The sequence below is a fragment of the Tachysurus fulvidraco genome, chromosome 20 (assembly GCF_022655615.1).
Source record: "Tachysurus fulvidraco isolate hzauxx_2018 chromosome 20, HZAU_PFXX_2.0, whole genome shotgun sequence".
In the NCBI taxonomy this organism is placed as follows: domain Eukaryota; kingdom Metazoa; phylum Chordata; class Actinopteri; order Siluriformes; family Bagridae; genus Tachysurus; species Tachysurus fulvidraco.
In genome coordinates this window covers 14334912-14350617 of record NC_062537.1, presented here as the reverse complement: position 1 = coordinate 14350617, position 15706 = coordinate 14334912, and the positions used below count along the sequence as shown (strand labels likewise).

At 38.8% G+C, this 15706-nt stretch overlaps 1 protein-coding gene across 5 annotated transcripts in view; it reads right to left on the bottom strand.

The window, feature by feature from the left end:
• pam (peptidylglycine alpha-amidating monooxygenase) overlaps positions 1–15706 on the bottom strand; it is a 66472-nt gene that overhangs the window by 34156 nt on the left and 16610 nt on the right. For all 5 annotated transcript variants that reach the window (XM_047804608.1, XM_047804606.1, XM_047804609.1 and 2 more), the window contains exons 5-11: positions 9639–9726; positions 6429–6520; positions 5946–6029; positions 3964–4012; positions 2746–2813; positions 2463–2543; positions 2291–2367 (exon numbers count right to left, since the gene is read on the bottom strand). In XM_047804608.1, coding sequence (XP_047660564.1) covers positions 2291–2367; positions 2463–2543; positions 2746–2813; positions 3964–4012; positions 5946–6029; positions 6429–6520; positions 9639–9726 — 539 coding nt within the window. The remainder of the gene's footprint in view (positions 1–2290; positions 2368–2462; positions 2544–2745; positions 2814–3963; positions 4013–5945; positions 6030–6428; positions 6521–9638; positions 9727–15706) is intronic.

The window sequence follows — 15706 nt, the reverse complement described above, 5'->3', positions numbered from 1 at the left end:
CATTTTCTATTGTGTTTTTTTTTCCCCCAGTCAGGTTCTAGCTATGACTGAAAGTCTGCAAAATGCGTGACAGCAAGTGGAAACATTTTAAATCCACTTAATATTTAAAATTACATTTTAGATTTTTAGGTCTGGTCCATGTGCAGCACAGAGAAAGTGGTCATTAAGTGAAGTCTGAATAGTGGATCGTGGCAAGGCTGTCAAAAGGCCTGGTGGCTCAAGGGCAGGAAAAACTGGATTTTAACTCATTATTTTTAGCTTTCTTTAACAGGAACGAAACGTGGATTTTCAAATATGATCTTGCAAAAAGATAGATTATAATGAAGCCTATCAAGACTTCACTGGATTTATCTGACACTAAACGCTCTCTGCAGCGTGAAGTCAGAGATGAACGATTTTATCCGACGATGCGTAATCTATTTTGTCTGATTTATCATGATTCTAAAATAAGCTGGAGTGGAATAGGCAGAACTGTCAATAAACCCGTCATGGCGTCGTTTCAGAGCTGATGGGTTTTCCTCAAATCACTAGTAGCAACACAGTCAGGGATAATCCCATATCCAGCATGTTCCACTCAATTTCTCTGATTTATATCATTTCTAAAAAGCACTGCATGTTCTAGTAAACCATATCAACAGTGATTAGGAATAAAAGGCCAAAAGTGTTTTTTTACAATAAAGTACTTCAAGAAAGTGCACTGCAGAGCAAATGAGTCATACCGTTTGCCTCTTCATCCAGCATAATTTCAGAGGTACATATAAGAAAAAAATCACCTTGGACTGCAAGCAGACTCTAAGAAGTAGAAGAAGAAAAAAAAGGAAGCTGTTGGATGCCACCTTCTGCTGCAGAATGTACCGGCAGAACAAAAGAGCCGCTTCGTGTTTCTAATCCATCTAATATTGTACCGTGTTTATGGCTCGGCTCAGCTGCTGCGTCCTGCTGTGGCTAAGCTACGAAGAGCCATGGAAGGAAGTGTAATGTCTCAGCATGTCCTGCACATGACATTTAATCCTGGCCTTTAACTCAGACAAACAATCCATCTGCCACCGGCTGGAAATATCTTAATATTGGGGCGGCTCGTGTCAGTGGGTTACAGTGCAGGATCCATATTCATAAGAAATTCTAAGAAAATTCTTAGAAATGTGGTCGTGTCCCCTTAAAATTACTTTAAATAAAGATTAAAGTTATTTACAAAACATCTAAAAAGAAAGAGCTCAAAAGGTCAAAAAGTGTTAGGAGTAGAGAGGGGGGCTTTTAAGAGGCTTAAGACTTTCTTTAGCAGAGGAGAAAATGGCCGAAAGGTGAAGAGGGAGAAGAAATGTGTTGTGTACAATATTTAATAGTGATAGTGAAATGCCATCACGCTATGACATTGTTGCGCCGTGTCAGAAATGTTTATATTTACATATAAACGATTTATGAACGATTTAGGCTCAATTATCTTAACATGGAGACAAAGCAAAGATTTATAATACACCAGAATTTAAAAACACCCCAAAATTTTTATTGGACAAAGAATCAGTGTCTCCAAAAGAACATGTCACACCTAGTGACATATTCACTAGGTTAAGCGCCGCCTCCTCTCGAAGATAAAAACTATCGTATTCTCCTTACTCGGAGTTGCTCTGAGATTGGTCCTGATTCACTTTTAATATAAGGTTCCTAGTTAAACAACGCCTAAGAAGAACCACGTAGCACCCAACCACTGGCATTTATTTAGAAGAAAACGTCAAAAACCCCACATGTCCTTGGGGAGAACATGCAAAGAAACTCCACACACTCCAAACTTGAGATCAGGTTCAAACAGCTGTTAAATCTACAGTAAAAGGTCATTAAAAGTTAAGCTCTGTATCTGTACGATTTGCTTTTCCAGAAATTTTCAGAGGATCTGCATACCTGTGGGCGTGGCTGTTGTTGCCATGGTGATTTGTTGTTATGCTTTACCTACACAGTTGCGCTGGTCTGTACATAGAAACTACAACAAATCTGGAAAGTACATGGTATGACATTTTGCTGCATTGTTCGTTGCTTGAAAGTTGGATTCAAACATTTTTGGTGTGAAGTTTAACAGAAAAGGTTTTAAATGAACACCATATAGTCATTCATTTTAAATGTTAATGGGCCAGAACAGCTGCTCAACAGCTGCCTCGTGATACATATTAAATGTACTACGAGTAAACAGGTTTTCTATTTTTTTCCCTGAGTACAGGCAAAGCAGTGGAACTTTTTTAGTCATAATAAATGCACAGAGCCGGTGGATAGAGATGAGGTTGTAGACATTTGGGAGTACCTGTGGTAACTGTGGAGACTGACGCCCGATCTGCGTCCACTGTCCGTTACGAACTCTGTAACCGCTAACGACTTTACCTGAAGCACAGAGAAGAAATTATTTCTGAGCAAATGAAATAGTTTCTATTTAAAACGTACGGTACAATGAGAAGAAAAGTAAAAGAGAAACTTACCCAGGCGGTGTGTGTGGGTTCTGAAGGCGAACGGGTACATCGGGTATGATAAATAATTGCAAGCGATGTCAGCGTTGGTTACTGTAAATGAACAAATGAAAAAATGACTGACATATGAGGGAAAAAACGCTCTTACGAAGGCATGGACTTTTGTAAAGAACAATGTGCAGTGAGCTATAAGACTCTGAGAATTCCCAGTTTTATAAAAAGATTTGATCCCTTCTTAAATGGTTTCAAACAACATATAAGCAGTGTCAGATTGGGAGGCAGCTCCGTCATGTACCTGTCTTTCCTGGAGGGATGACGGTGTCAGCGGACATCATCAGGTACATGCCTGCGATGAAGGGCTGCCTAGGCAGGAAATGCAAAATGACATCAAATTTTCCTTTAAGTCTTAGGATTCAATCGTCTAAACACTGAAACGTTAAAAAAGGAAATTGATTTCTTCCAAAATAGCATTCAGCCATCGTATTATCAAGGATTTGCGTACTTCATTTTGTGAGACTGTAATCCCACAAGGCACTTCATGATTACGCTGAGCTTTTTGCACATGGATTTGTTCGGCTCTGCTAAACCTTCCAGCGTCCCACAGGTTTTTAAAACCATTTATTAAAGAATGTGGGTCTGGAGTGACAGGTGTGCGGAAACACAACAGGTCTATTTATGTTCTGCGTTTCGAAAAACTGATGGAGCGGTGTGTGTGTGTGTGTGTGTGTGTGTGTGTGTGTGTGTGTAAGTAACACAAATAATAGCAAGAAAAGGAGACAGAAGAGGAAGCGACTGAACATCGGTCACATCTATCAGCTACACGCTGGCAACATTCACAGCAGCGGTGAGATCAATAGTCTGTTTCATTAATAATGTCACTCTGCTCTAACTGCACCTGCTCGGCCACTTATGATCAATTTAATTTTTAACATTATTAATTTAAAAACTGCAGTTCTAGAGCAGATAGAAGTCTGTGCACTAGATGTACGATGGACTGAAATAGTAAGTGGACCTCGTGCAGTGTGTCGGTTAATAAAGCAATCCATTGACTTTAAGCGTAAAAACCTTTAAACCCTTAACTGTTTTTTCTGACTATTTAAATTGGTCCTTTTTTTATCTCCACAAGGAGATAAAAAAAGTAAAATAAAAATGATTGGCACAACACCCTGATAATTGATGCCCATAATTTTATGCTTTATATATATATATATATATATATATATATATATATATATATATATATATATATATATATATATATATATATATATATATAAAAACAGCCTTAGGTTGATACAACTTCAGTCAATATACACGGGCATTCTGTAGAAAAACAACCGCTTAAATAATTCAAACACCGACATTTTCCCAATCTCATTATTACTTCCAATTAAATGCAACATGAATGTTTACAAGCCTGGAGGGAATTCTGAAAGGGAACAATTTTTCAAATGCAGTCATGCAAACAATCAATAACAGCATTAAGAAAAGGGATTGACGTATAGAAGCTTACGGTTTGGAAGTCATTCTTAGAGTAAGTCCTGAGCAATCTTTATGGTGATCTGAAAAACAATGACAAGACGCCATCGTCAGACCGAACCGTTTCTCCTAAAATGTAGCTCATTCTTTTTATCTTTAGTAAACAGAATCGAGCTGAAATAAAAGTGTTGAATAAAATATGTTGGATTTGGTTAGTTGCCTTTACAAAGATTAAAAAAAAAAAAAAAAAAAAAAAAAAAAAAAAAAAACCAGCATGCGATGATACAGGGCAAATACTCTTAATGTAAAGTAAGTGTCAGCAGTTTTGCCCCAGGAAGCCGGCAGGTCATTTTCTTTTCTTTTTTTTTTTTTTTTTAAATTAACCAGAAAAATGAGTGAAATGTTAAAAATAGTTCAACATTGTCAGAAGCTTTTCTAGAGCTGCCTCTTAGGCATCACACTGGAGAAGGTTTCTGTAAAGGGATAATCAGATTATTCATGAAGCTGGAATCTCATTTCCGTAGCTGCGTATTCTAATCACAGGGAATATTATTGCATTTTGCAGTTACTGCTGCCTTAAAAGTTTTACTGGAAACTGTCAGTTGCTGTGCACCAATGATTTACAGAAGATCTGGACAAAACGAAGGGATAGAGAGAATGTAATGATATGACACGATCAGAACAGAACATTTCTAACAATACACCTCATTAGCAGCACTGTAGAAGGGGCTCATGTATGGCCTTTGGTGTAATCGTTGTAGCTTTGTTTTAGGGAAAAACCTTTTAAAATAAGTTAATTATTAATTCTCGGGGACTTGAACACAAGATTAAACTTAACAGAGGTATTTTTTTGTTATTTAACAATGATAAAATGTACAGTCATTGACATGTCAAAGTTTTCTGTAAGGAGACAAATAATATGTATGCAAGAAGTGATTTGTTTAGCGATCCGTACAGGAAAGACTTCAGGATGCTAAGAGTAATTCTTCGACTCAACTCGACTAAAGCTTTATTGTCATTCTTCCACAGACACGAAACGTAGAATAAAATGCTGCTACTATGGACGGAGGTGCGTAGGTAGTGAATTAAGTATTTAAACAGTAAACAGTAAGCTATAAACATAAATTAGCAGTAAACATTTAACATCAAGAGCTATGGAGTGGTGAGTACGAGGTAGGTGTGAGGTATGATGCCAAATGTAGTGAAAGTGCACAATCAGAGGTGACATTGTGCAAAAGTAGAGTTAAAGTCACTTAGTACAGATGTGTGCAGATGTGTTATATGACCAATGTGCATTTTAGTGCACAGTGAAGACATAACACACCACCGCACTGGTGATTATTTTCCCAATAAGAGCATTCCTCATCACATCACATACAGGTGGGGTAACGGTGGTGTAAAAGAAAGTATACATGGAAGCCTTTTTTATTGCCACATATACATATCAGCATAAGGAATTCTTTGCTTCGCATGTCCCGACGGAGGAGGTTGGGGTCAGAGTGCAGGGGCAGCGCCCCTGGAGTATCGAGGGTTAAGGGCCTTGCTTACGGGCCCAACAGTGGTAGCTTGGCACTGCTGGGGCTTGAACCCCAAGCCTCAGATCATCAACACAGAGCCTTAACCACTTGAGCCAGCACTGCCCCATCTCTGTACCCACTACAGGTCTGAACCTGGAATCTGACTAAAACCATGGTTTGGGAGCTAAATTTTAAACATGGTAGTATTTTTCAGTATTTTAATAAGTATTCAGCAACTTTTGGGTTCTCGTAAAGCATTTTAACTGTAATTAGAGGGGAAAAAAATACCATACAAACCATTTAGATCAATTCAATTAAGGATTATTAAAGCACCAGAAGAGAAATGAGATTCATCTAATTTCTCAGTATGCTTTCTGATTATTACTTGGCTGTGAAAGAGCAACACTGAGCCAGCTTTCTGTCAGATCTCCTCAGCAACAGCGTGTCAGCTGGGCCACTGAGTTCCAGCCTGCTGTTGGGATCATCAGTGAAAACGTACCTCTAAAGTTATGGACATCACCGTAGTGGATCTGCAGCACAAAGTAGGTAATCCTGGTATCTCCTCCGACTCTAAAGCCGACGTCTGTGTGGGGGAGAACAAAAAAAACTGAGAAAAAGAGGGCGGCACGATGAGAACAGATAAGTATGTGAAGTAAACAGGCGGAGAAAGCTAGAGAGGGAGAAATAAATGGTGGAGGAACCAATTATGTCCTTTCTGTATCTTTCTTCACTTACTCTGGCTTTCTTTTCTGTACAGATATGTTGATAAGAAGTCTCACTGGAGAGCAATTACAAGGGTCCAGAGTAAATGCTGTGATTATTAATGATCACAGAAGTTAGCTGTCTGTGCTGGGGTCATTGATAATAAGAGAGACAGTCTGATAAGAGTTTCAAAGAGGCACAGAGAGAACAAGAAGAACTGACAAATGGAAAGAGATACTTAAAAAACAGACATAGACCATGGTCTAAAGACAGAGCTCACCTTTAGGGAGCTTGGTGGGTGGAGCATTTCTGGCCCAGGCGTACATAATCTTGGCCTCGTCTTCACAGGTGCCTTGTTCTGTCCCACAATCCCTGCGCACACACACACACACACACACACACACACACACACACACACACACACACACACACACACACACACACACACACATCGCTCAATACAGCCACCTGCCACTGTTTCATTATTCACCCATCTATCACCGCTGCTCTGAGCCCCAAAGGCTTTATAAATAATCACAAAGACAAACATGTTTTACAACATGGAGAGAATTGTGAGAGACATAATACCCAGTTATCACTATACCATTACTATTAAACAATCTCTTGGGATTTCAACAGTCAGAAACATGAAAAATTAGAAGAACGTGGGTTGGAGGTAATACATAAATTTGTATTTATTTGCCACGGAGAATGTCCTGCCACTACACATCATCATGACAGAACTTCACACCTCAGATTTATTCAACCTTTTAAAGTAGCAGTACTTTGTGCACGAATATTAAAGATGCTTGTATGAGCGTTACAAGCAAAAAAAAAAAAACAATAAAATTTGCTGATCAGATTGGGCTTAGAACTGTCCAGTCAAGGCCTTAACATTTTAATGCCCGAGCCATTTTCCAAAAAGTACAAACAAAGAGCGAGGTTCAGCGGACACTGATTTTGAAAAGCTGTCATATTATCATTACTATATATCATGCATTCACAGCTGTTGACAAAACAATTAAGAGTTTGTAAGAGGATAAGAAAAGAAACTAAAACATGCTGACCGCTTTAATAGGAACAGCTGACTAATACTTGGTAGGGCTTCACTTTGCTCTCAGAACAGACTCCGACCTTCATAGTATGAGCTCCACAAAGTTATGGAAACTTTCCTTTGGGATTCTGGTCACTCATACCATGAAACTTATTTCTGCTAATTTCCTGATAAAACCAGATATCTCTGCATCCCGAGCCTGAGAGAATCCACACGTATCGGCAGTATCTTTATTTACATTCAAATCTGAGTGCTATGCATGGATAACAATTATGAATGAACTTAGTCTGGAACAGTTGTAATGTGAAAGCAAAAAAGTCAATAACATTTAAAACATAATTAAATAATCGGCGATTATGACCATGATCCAAAAAAAAAAAAGAAATCTACTGAACTTAAGAGATTTATAAGCCACAGGAAATGTGAAAAGTGAAAAGATTTGCTTGACTGCCTGATGTGCAGTAAAACAGTCTATTCTTGACTTAACTACTCTCTAACAGGAAAAGAAACATTTCAGGTTTAAGGAGATTACAGGAAGAGTTAGGAATATTTCCTGCTGTGCTAAACAGAATATCAAACAGCACACACACGTGTGTTTACACACCACCATCACTAGAATGTTCACACATGGATTTACATCCCTTTTTCTTTCTTTTTCTTTTTTTTTTTTTTTACAATTGTGTTAAATCCTCTCCTCAGAGAATGACAGGTTGTACATTTTATGTGAAGAAAACCATCAAAGAGTGATGGAAAGATTTAAAAATAAATGAGGTACAGGACTTAAATCACATGTTATGACACTATACCTAGATAGACGTATCTAAATGTAAATTTTGCTGCGGAAATCACCGTTTGGTCATAAAAAAAAAAAAAGAAGAGAGATAGATTTCTTTTAAATAAAAGATCAGATGTTAAAATCAGCACCACAGCAATTACTGATGAATGAATGAATGAATGAATGAATGAATAAGTAAACATCAGCCATCAAATCATATCTATTACATTGCCCTTTTAGGACAACTGTCAGTAAAATAGCTGTGCATTTGTGGGTACTGGCACTTTTACAGGTAAATGTTATCTGTATTACTGAAAACTCATGTAGTCTAAAAAACATCAAATACCATGAAAAATGATATATTTTTCACTGCATTATTTACAAAACATTTAAAAGGTCACATTTATCCTTTTAGAATATGTAGCTTATTTATTCTTCATACAGTACACAACTGAAAATGTTTCTTTCACATGTTTCAACATTTCCACAAAACTGATTTATTTTTGGTTTGTTTGATTCATGTCCTATTCCTCTACATGGCCGAACCTGGCTGATGCCTATAACACAGTATTTTGACATCTTTCCCAGCTCACTGGCTTTGCTGCATATGGGTGTGATAAAGTCACATGACCTGGCCTATTTTTTATGCCTCTTTCCCCTCAATGATCCTCTGCAGCATTCTTGATTTTTGGAGCCCCACGGGCATTTCACACTGAATGTTTGATGCTGTCTGGAGGAATATGGAGTGGAATGAAGGGAGATACATTTTTGATGAAAAGCGGGTTCTGCTAACAAGCGGAGGGACAGATTGAGAAAAAAAACGTCTGCCACATTATCTATTCGTACGCCAAAACCAAACACTTATATTGAAAAGTACACATATAATCTTACAGTTTACAAAAGTGTGTTTTCCTCCTCTGCATTTCATGGACGACAAAAATAACTGGGGCAGAGGAACTGAGCTGTGGTTAGCGTGTTGGAAACAAGGCTGTGTTTTCTTTACAGAGGCGTGGAATAATCTGTCTAAATGTTCTGCCGTGAAATTGTCTGGACACAACCATGATGTTCGTTTTGTGTTGATCATCACGCAGACTCGAGAGAAAAGACGAAAAAAAAAAAAAAGATGGAGAGGCAGAGCTGTGAGTCGGTTATGAGAAATTCCCCCCCACCCCTTCATCTAACCCACAAGCCCACAGGGCAGCTCTAACAACCCCTGTTGTCAAGCTGGATGTGGTTTCCCTGGTAACAGGCAGGTTTATTAGCGTCTTCCCCACTCCCTCTCGCGCTCGCTTTTCCTCTTCCTCTCTCAGGAGGACGAAGCATCGTTTGCTGTTTCTGTTATAAGGAGCATTCACAGCAGAATGAGCTGTTTGAGTTTCCTAATGGTGTATCACTAAGACTTAGTGCATAAGGCTAAATAAAATCAATTAGGGGTCTCCGGCAGCTTGTAATGATCCGTTCAATTCATTTGTTTTCATAAGTTTATAAATTACGGTCAACAAGGCTGTTTATCAGCTTCAGTAATGACAGAATGGCTAATCTGTTTATTTGGAAAACTACTCCTTTATTTTGCACTGAATAAATTCATGCAAATACTTTAGTAAATTGATCAGTAACAAGGACATTGATCACAGTCTAAAGTGGAAAAATGCAGCACTTACCAGTAGCCTTTGGTGGAGTAGGGGGTCCTGCAGCCGTATAAGAGCATGTGGTGGGCCGTGTCCATGGAAGCATGAGGCACAAAGTTCACTAAGGAGAGAACCGGCTGTGTGTTAGCGTTCAGTTGAACAGGCAGAAAAATCCCACACAGTATTCAATTCTTTAGGAAAAGGATAACAATATAAAGCTGGCAATATGGGCAAAAATATCCCATCAATATACACAATACACTCGGTGCAGTGGTGGTTTAAACACAGTGTCACATTAAAAGAAGAAGGAAAAATAAACCCTGAGATAAACAAAATCCAGATGACACTGATATCCAGGGTCGATATTAGGCTAAAATCAGCAGGAAAGATTAGTGGCTTGGATACAAGAGATGAAAAAGAGACTATAAACAGCTTGAGGCTGAAATAGAAGTTGCTCTGGATAAGAGCGTCTGTCAAAAGCTTTAAAGTAGTTATTCGAATTACATTTTTTCCATTCATGAGAGTTGCAATTATTTTTTGAGGGTTTTGGGAAAGCTGGAGGAAACCAGAGAATAAAGAGGAAACCCACGTAATCACAAAGCACTTGAGCTGTGAGGCAGCAAAGCTCCCCATTGCACCACAGTACCGCTTAGTACAATTATAGTTCAGGAAATTTTGCACACATTTCCACTGTTTTCCAAATCTGTCAGATCCATCAGATCCCACTTCATTCAGGAGCATTTCAAGCATTCAAAGAGGAAATCCCACCTACATGTGGTCTTTGAGGACAACGTCCTTCTAATCAACACACAATTGTCGGTCAGGATATGACTATAGAATGGACATTATTCATAATAACACACTACAGGGAATAATAACAGATTTTTCCGATACTATTATCCACTGGGCAACAGGATAAAAATAAAAAACTGTTATTTTGAAGGCATTTTGATGAAACGCAACATGAATAGTGATATTTCAATTTGAGAATTGCTAGAAACAAAGCAGAGAAACATTTCAAAACAACCGCAAAAGATGAACTCGGTGTTTGGGTCCTGCTCTCACTGAACTATTCCGAGTTGACTCTGCTTTCTGTTTGGAAACTCAACCCTAACCATTGTGCTGCTGCAAACTCAGCAACGTGGCCTCCGCAAGAGCGTCGCCAGGGTGGTAAATCAATTCACTGATTTTGAGTGACACCCCGTACCAGACGTTCTCTTTGGGCAAGCTTAATGGAGTTATAAATAATGCATGAGCTCTTCTGATTGACGGCCATTGCTAAACCAGCTGACTGTATTGTTACAAAACAGAGCAAGTACAGTTCAGCCTGTGGGGTTATACACACAGTGCACTTGTATCTACAAAAGAAAAAACAAAATAGAAATGAACTTTAAAATGCTTTACAAAACAGGGAGATGTTACAGAAGCAGCTCTGAGCAGCACCGGAGAAGGCTGATATGCTATACAGGATATGAAATGTGGATATGAATATATTTGGATCGTCTGAGGGAGATGACGTCATTTCTCTCCCTTGTCAATCAGAGAGACACTAAACATCCGTAGGCGTGTGTGAGCTCACGTATGCAGGAGAGAGCTGACCGTGCTTTCCTCTGAGTTGTGACACAGCAGCCTCGGTTTTAAAAGATGCTGTAATTGGCTTCAAGAGTCTCGGAGGAAGCGTGCCATAGCTTTTATCTGTTTGTTGTCTGTTGTGTGATAGGGGAGTACTAATGATCAAATTGGGGAGAAAATGGACAGGGGTACTCATGGCAAAACACAGCGCAGGCATAATTTCTCCCCGATGTAATTCTATTAATATTTGACAAATTAATTTCTCCTTCAGAATGCGTGTCAGGATCCACATCAATAGAATCAATATAAAAGAAGATTACACTGACATATTACAGAAGATATTTGAGGCTTGACTGAGGTCAAATCCTCACTGACTGGAAGGGGAGCTGTGTGCACAATAGGTAATAATTTTTACTCACAGTCCCTCTCTCTCCCTAACACACACACACATACACACACACATACACACACATACACACACACAACCATTAACACTCGATCCTCACTGAGAGCAGCCTGTAATGAAGTAGTACAATGCTTTGTCATTAATCAGAGCTCAGGACTAAATTCTCAGTCCCTGCCTGGACAGCAAGAAGACAGAATAAAGTCATCACTTGTCAAACAGTTCTACAACACACACCCCAGGCAAAAACCCACCCACAGACGTCTCACACACACACACACAATAAGCAGATGACAACTATCCATATGTCTGCCCACCACCATTGGCTAATATCAATGCTGCCATTAGACGCCTCACTGAGCAGCACTGAAGAAGTCTTATGAGGATGAAGAGCAGCTGATTTCCTTTCTGCATCACAGGATCGCATCTACAGTTCTGTAATCTACCCTGCATGCAGACTAATACAACAGAAAACACCTCCATTTTGATTAGAATGATAATAACCAGAACACGACAACAGAGCTTCTACACAAGAGCCACTTATGGCTTTGATCATTTTCCAAAACAGCAGCACAATATGGACTACAAAAGAACCACAATATAGGTAGACAGGTGCAAAACACAGAATCTATCTAATATGTATGGCAGGAAAAAACCCCATGACCAGATGCTGATTATTTACTCAACTAGCTAGTTGTTTATCGTTCAGAAAATTAAAAAGAAGCACCTGCAATATGCTGAAGCTGTAACAATGAACAGATTGGAAAATAGTGCAAAAAGTAAAACCAAGAATTGCTGACCTTTTTTTTGTTAGGAGACACAGTAACATTTATGAAAGGCATCCAAAAGGCACATGCAGGGAAATCTTCATGACAGAGCAGCTTATGCTTTCTAGTCTTTCACAGTTCAAATGTTTTTTTTTTAGAGATTATACACTGCGTTTAATTAAAAAATAATGAACTTTGTGGATTAGCAGCGCTCAGTACACATGCAACACATGCAAACCTGCACGGTCATGAAGTTGTCCAATCAGTCGATCATGTGGCCGCAAAAAAAATACATGCAGATACAGATCAAGAGCTTCAGGTAAAATTCACATCAAGGATCAGTATGAAGAAATCTCTGTGATTCTGATTGAGGCATGGATGGTGATGGTGATGTGGTATTTTCACACACAATTTTCTACAGTTTACACAGAATGGTGTTGAAACTAAAACCATCCAAATAAAGACAGGAGAATGACCAGCCTGGTCTGAATGTTTTGCCCCCCGAGACTGCATATACTCTATATTTATGTAAAAGCTATGTAATACATTAGTGTATAATAGAGGAGATTCAGGATTGGTATAGTCGATTTTTTCCACCTTTTACATTCAAGACAAGTACACAGGGGCTAAATTATTCAAGCTGAACTGAGCATAAGTAAAATGCACTCAGAGAGAAACTCAAAATAAATCTCTTGTAAAAGCAATTTGCTTAAGTTAATCACTATATGCCCCCAAAAACCTACTTAGTGCTTTCTCCCGGTTCAGTGGTGTTGATTTCCCTGTGAAGGGAGCGAGGCAAGGTTTTGCTTTCAAAGCAGAAACATATGTATATGTCTCAGAGTTACTGAAAGTTTATTCACACCTAAGCAAAATGTCTGGCCCAAACACTGCATAATATCGCATTTTGCTGTGATTTGTCCGTATATAACAGCTTCATCTTCTTTAGTCAGCTCATACCAATGTTTGATTCCATTATAAGAGCTGGGGATAGCTGACATGACGGAGAGAAAAAGCAGGCAGGCTGATGAAGCACTTCTGGGAGGAATAGAAACCATTACTAAATGCTGCTACACACACACACACACACACACACACACACACACACACACAACTGATAGTGATAAATGAGGTCTGCTTCATGTAACAATGACCTGAAAGGAAAAGAGAAGTCACAAACACAAGCCCAAGTGCAACCACACGTGTCACATAAACTACCTGAGAGCTCATACATGGTCGATACTACTTCATCTATGACTTGTCAAATAAATATGTGTATTTAAACATCAGAAATGACAAATCATCCAAAACCACTGCATGATGGATGAAGCCCTAAACAAAATAAATGAGTTTAGTACCTCACATATTGAGCAAAAAAGCAGCTTGCATTCAAGAGATATATATATATAGCTCAGCTAGATTAGATGTATTTATTACAGCTGTCATTTATTTGTGTTACTTGTATGACAATCTTTATGATGTTAATTAGAAAACTGTCTCATTGGGCTTTACGTTCACATTTGTTTAATTCTAATGAACGGAACTTAGGGAGGGATTTCTTGCTCACTGATTCACCGACGTGAACAAAGGCTGGACTGGTTTTACTGGACTGGACTGGTTTTAGGCCCAGTTCACACTGCAGGTAAAAGTGGCCTTTTGGGGTCAAGTGACCAGGTCAGACTTTTTGAGGAGTAGTGTGAACACTCAAATCTGGCCCAGATCTGATTTTTTCAAATCAGATCTGGGCCACTTCCATATGTGGTCCTGAATCAGACCCAAATCTGATTTTTTCCAATGTGGCCGCAGTGTGAACAGCCAAGGCGGATTTGATGCGACTTTTATGTCAATCTACATACTTTTTTTTTGCGCTGGCGAAAATGTGACACAAACGTGACTGGTAACGTGTGTGTGTTAAGTGGTTACATGAACCAGCTCATAATGTTTGCATTGAATACATCACATTATAGCATTACATGATATGTTTGCTTGCACCAGATGATACTTCCTCCATAACCTCGCCAACTTTTTAGCGCAACGGCGTGCTGCGTGTGACGTCATTGTTATTGTTCGTTTGCGCATGCGGGTCACTTCGAAAGTTTTAAAATTTTAAAAAGTTAATGTGAACAGCCAAACAAAAAAAATCAGATCTGAGCAAAATATCCGAATTGAGCATTAAGACTTGCAGTGTGAACGTGGCCACAGTGCTGATGGTTAAAAGAGATTGTTTCATATCATAGTACAATACCAGTGCACAACATATGCCTGAGGTCATTTATACGACTGCTCGACCACTCGATATCGGGTGCACGAACATTTTGGACATCAAAAGCCAATTAAAGTTTTTTTTATTATTGTTCCTCTATGAGAAAACTATAAACAGTCCTTTCACTCATACTAATGTGAGCTGACAGGTTCTGTTCCCGATGTTACTGTCATGCTCATTAAATCACGATGTAGGTACGAAATTAATCGATTTACATAAACTCTGCCATATATTATGCATCACGAGGTAAAAATGCTCTAAATTTACATTTTCATTTCACAGGTGCTGTTATGCAGAGACTTGAAATGTGCTGACAGATGAAGCGTCTAGCAAATCTGCAAGGATTCGGAAGCAGATAAATGTTGGTTTCTACAAGTAGCTGACGGATTTAGGTAGTAAAATCAAACTAAGCTTCCTGACTTGACAAAAATAATACAGTAGAGTAATAAATGAATAAATAAACAAACAAACTCTTGACACGTCCCAGGTCTGGTGTGAATTTGGAGGTTAAAGAGAGTCGTTATAGCCCATGTGACAGACATTGTTTGCATTAGTGTATCTGCATATAGGACATTTTGTTTATAGTGTTTTCGATTTGCCTGAGCAACCTGTTCAGCTTTTTGTATGTTTGGTTGGAAAGGATAAGGGATTAAACAGCAGTGATAGCAAGAGTAAATACATGCTTTGATTATCCCATTCCAGATTTATTTTGCTGCTATAATAACCTCGGGGAAGGCTTTCCGTTTGATTTTGGAGGTGTGGCTATAGGTATTTGTGGTCATTCAGCTATGTCAAGTGAGGAGTCCTGGTACATTAATCAACAATCCAGTTCATCCTAAAGGTGTTAAAGTCGGGGCTCTGTGCGGTACACCATGAGCTCTTTCTCTCTGATATTGGCATGCCATGTCAAGCCAAGTCAAGAAGCTTTTATTGTCATTTCAACCATATATAGCTGACACAGTACATGAAATGAGACAACATTTCTCCAGGACCGTGGTGCTAATAATACATAAAACAACATAAAGCTACATAAAACAACACAGAGCTATGGATTTAAATCCTAGACACATAAAGTGCAACAGTGTGAGACAAAAGACAA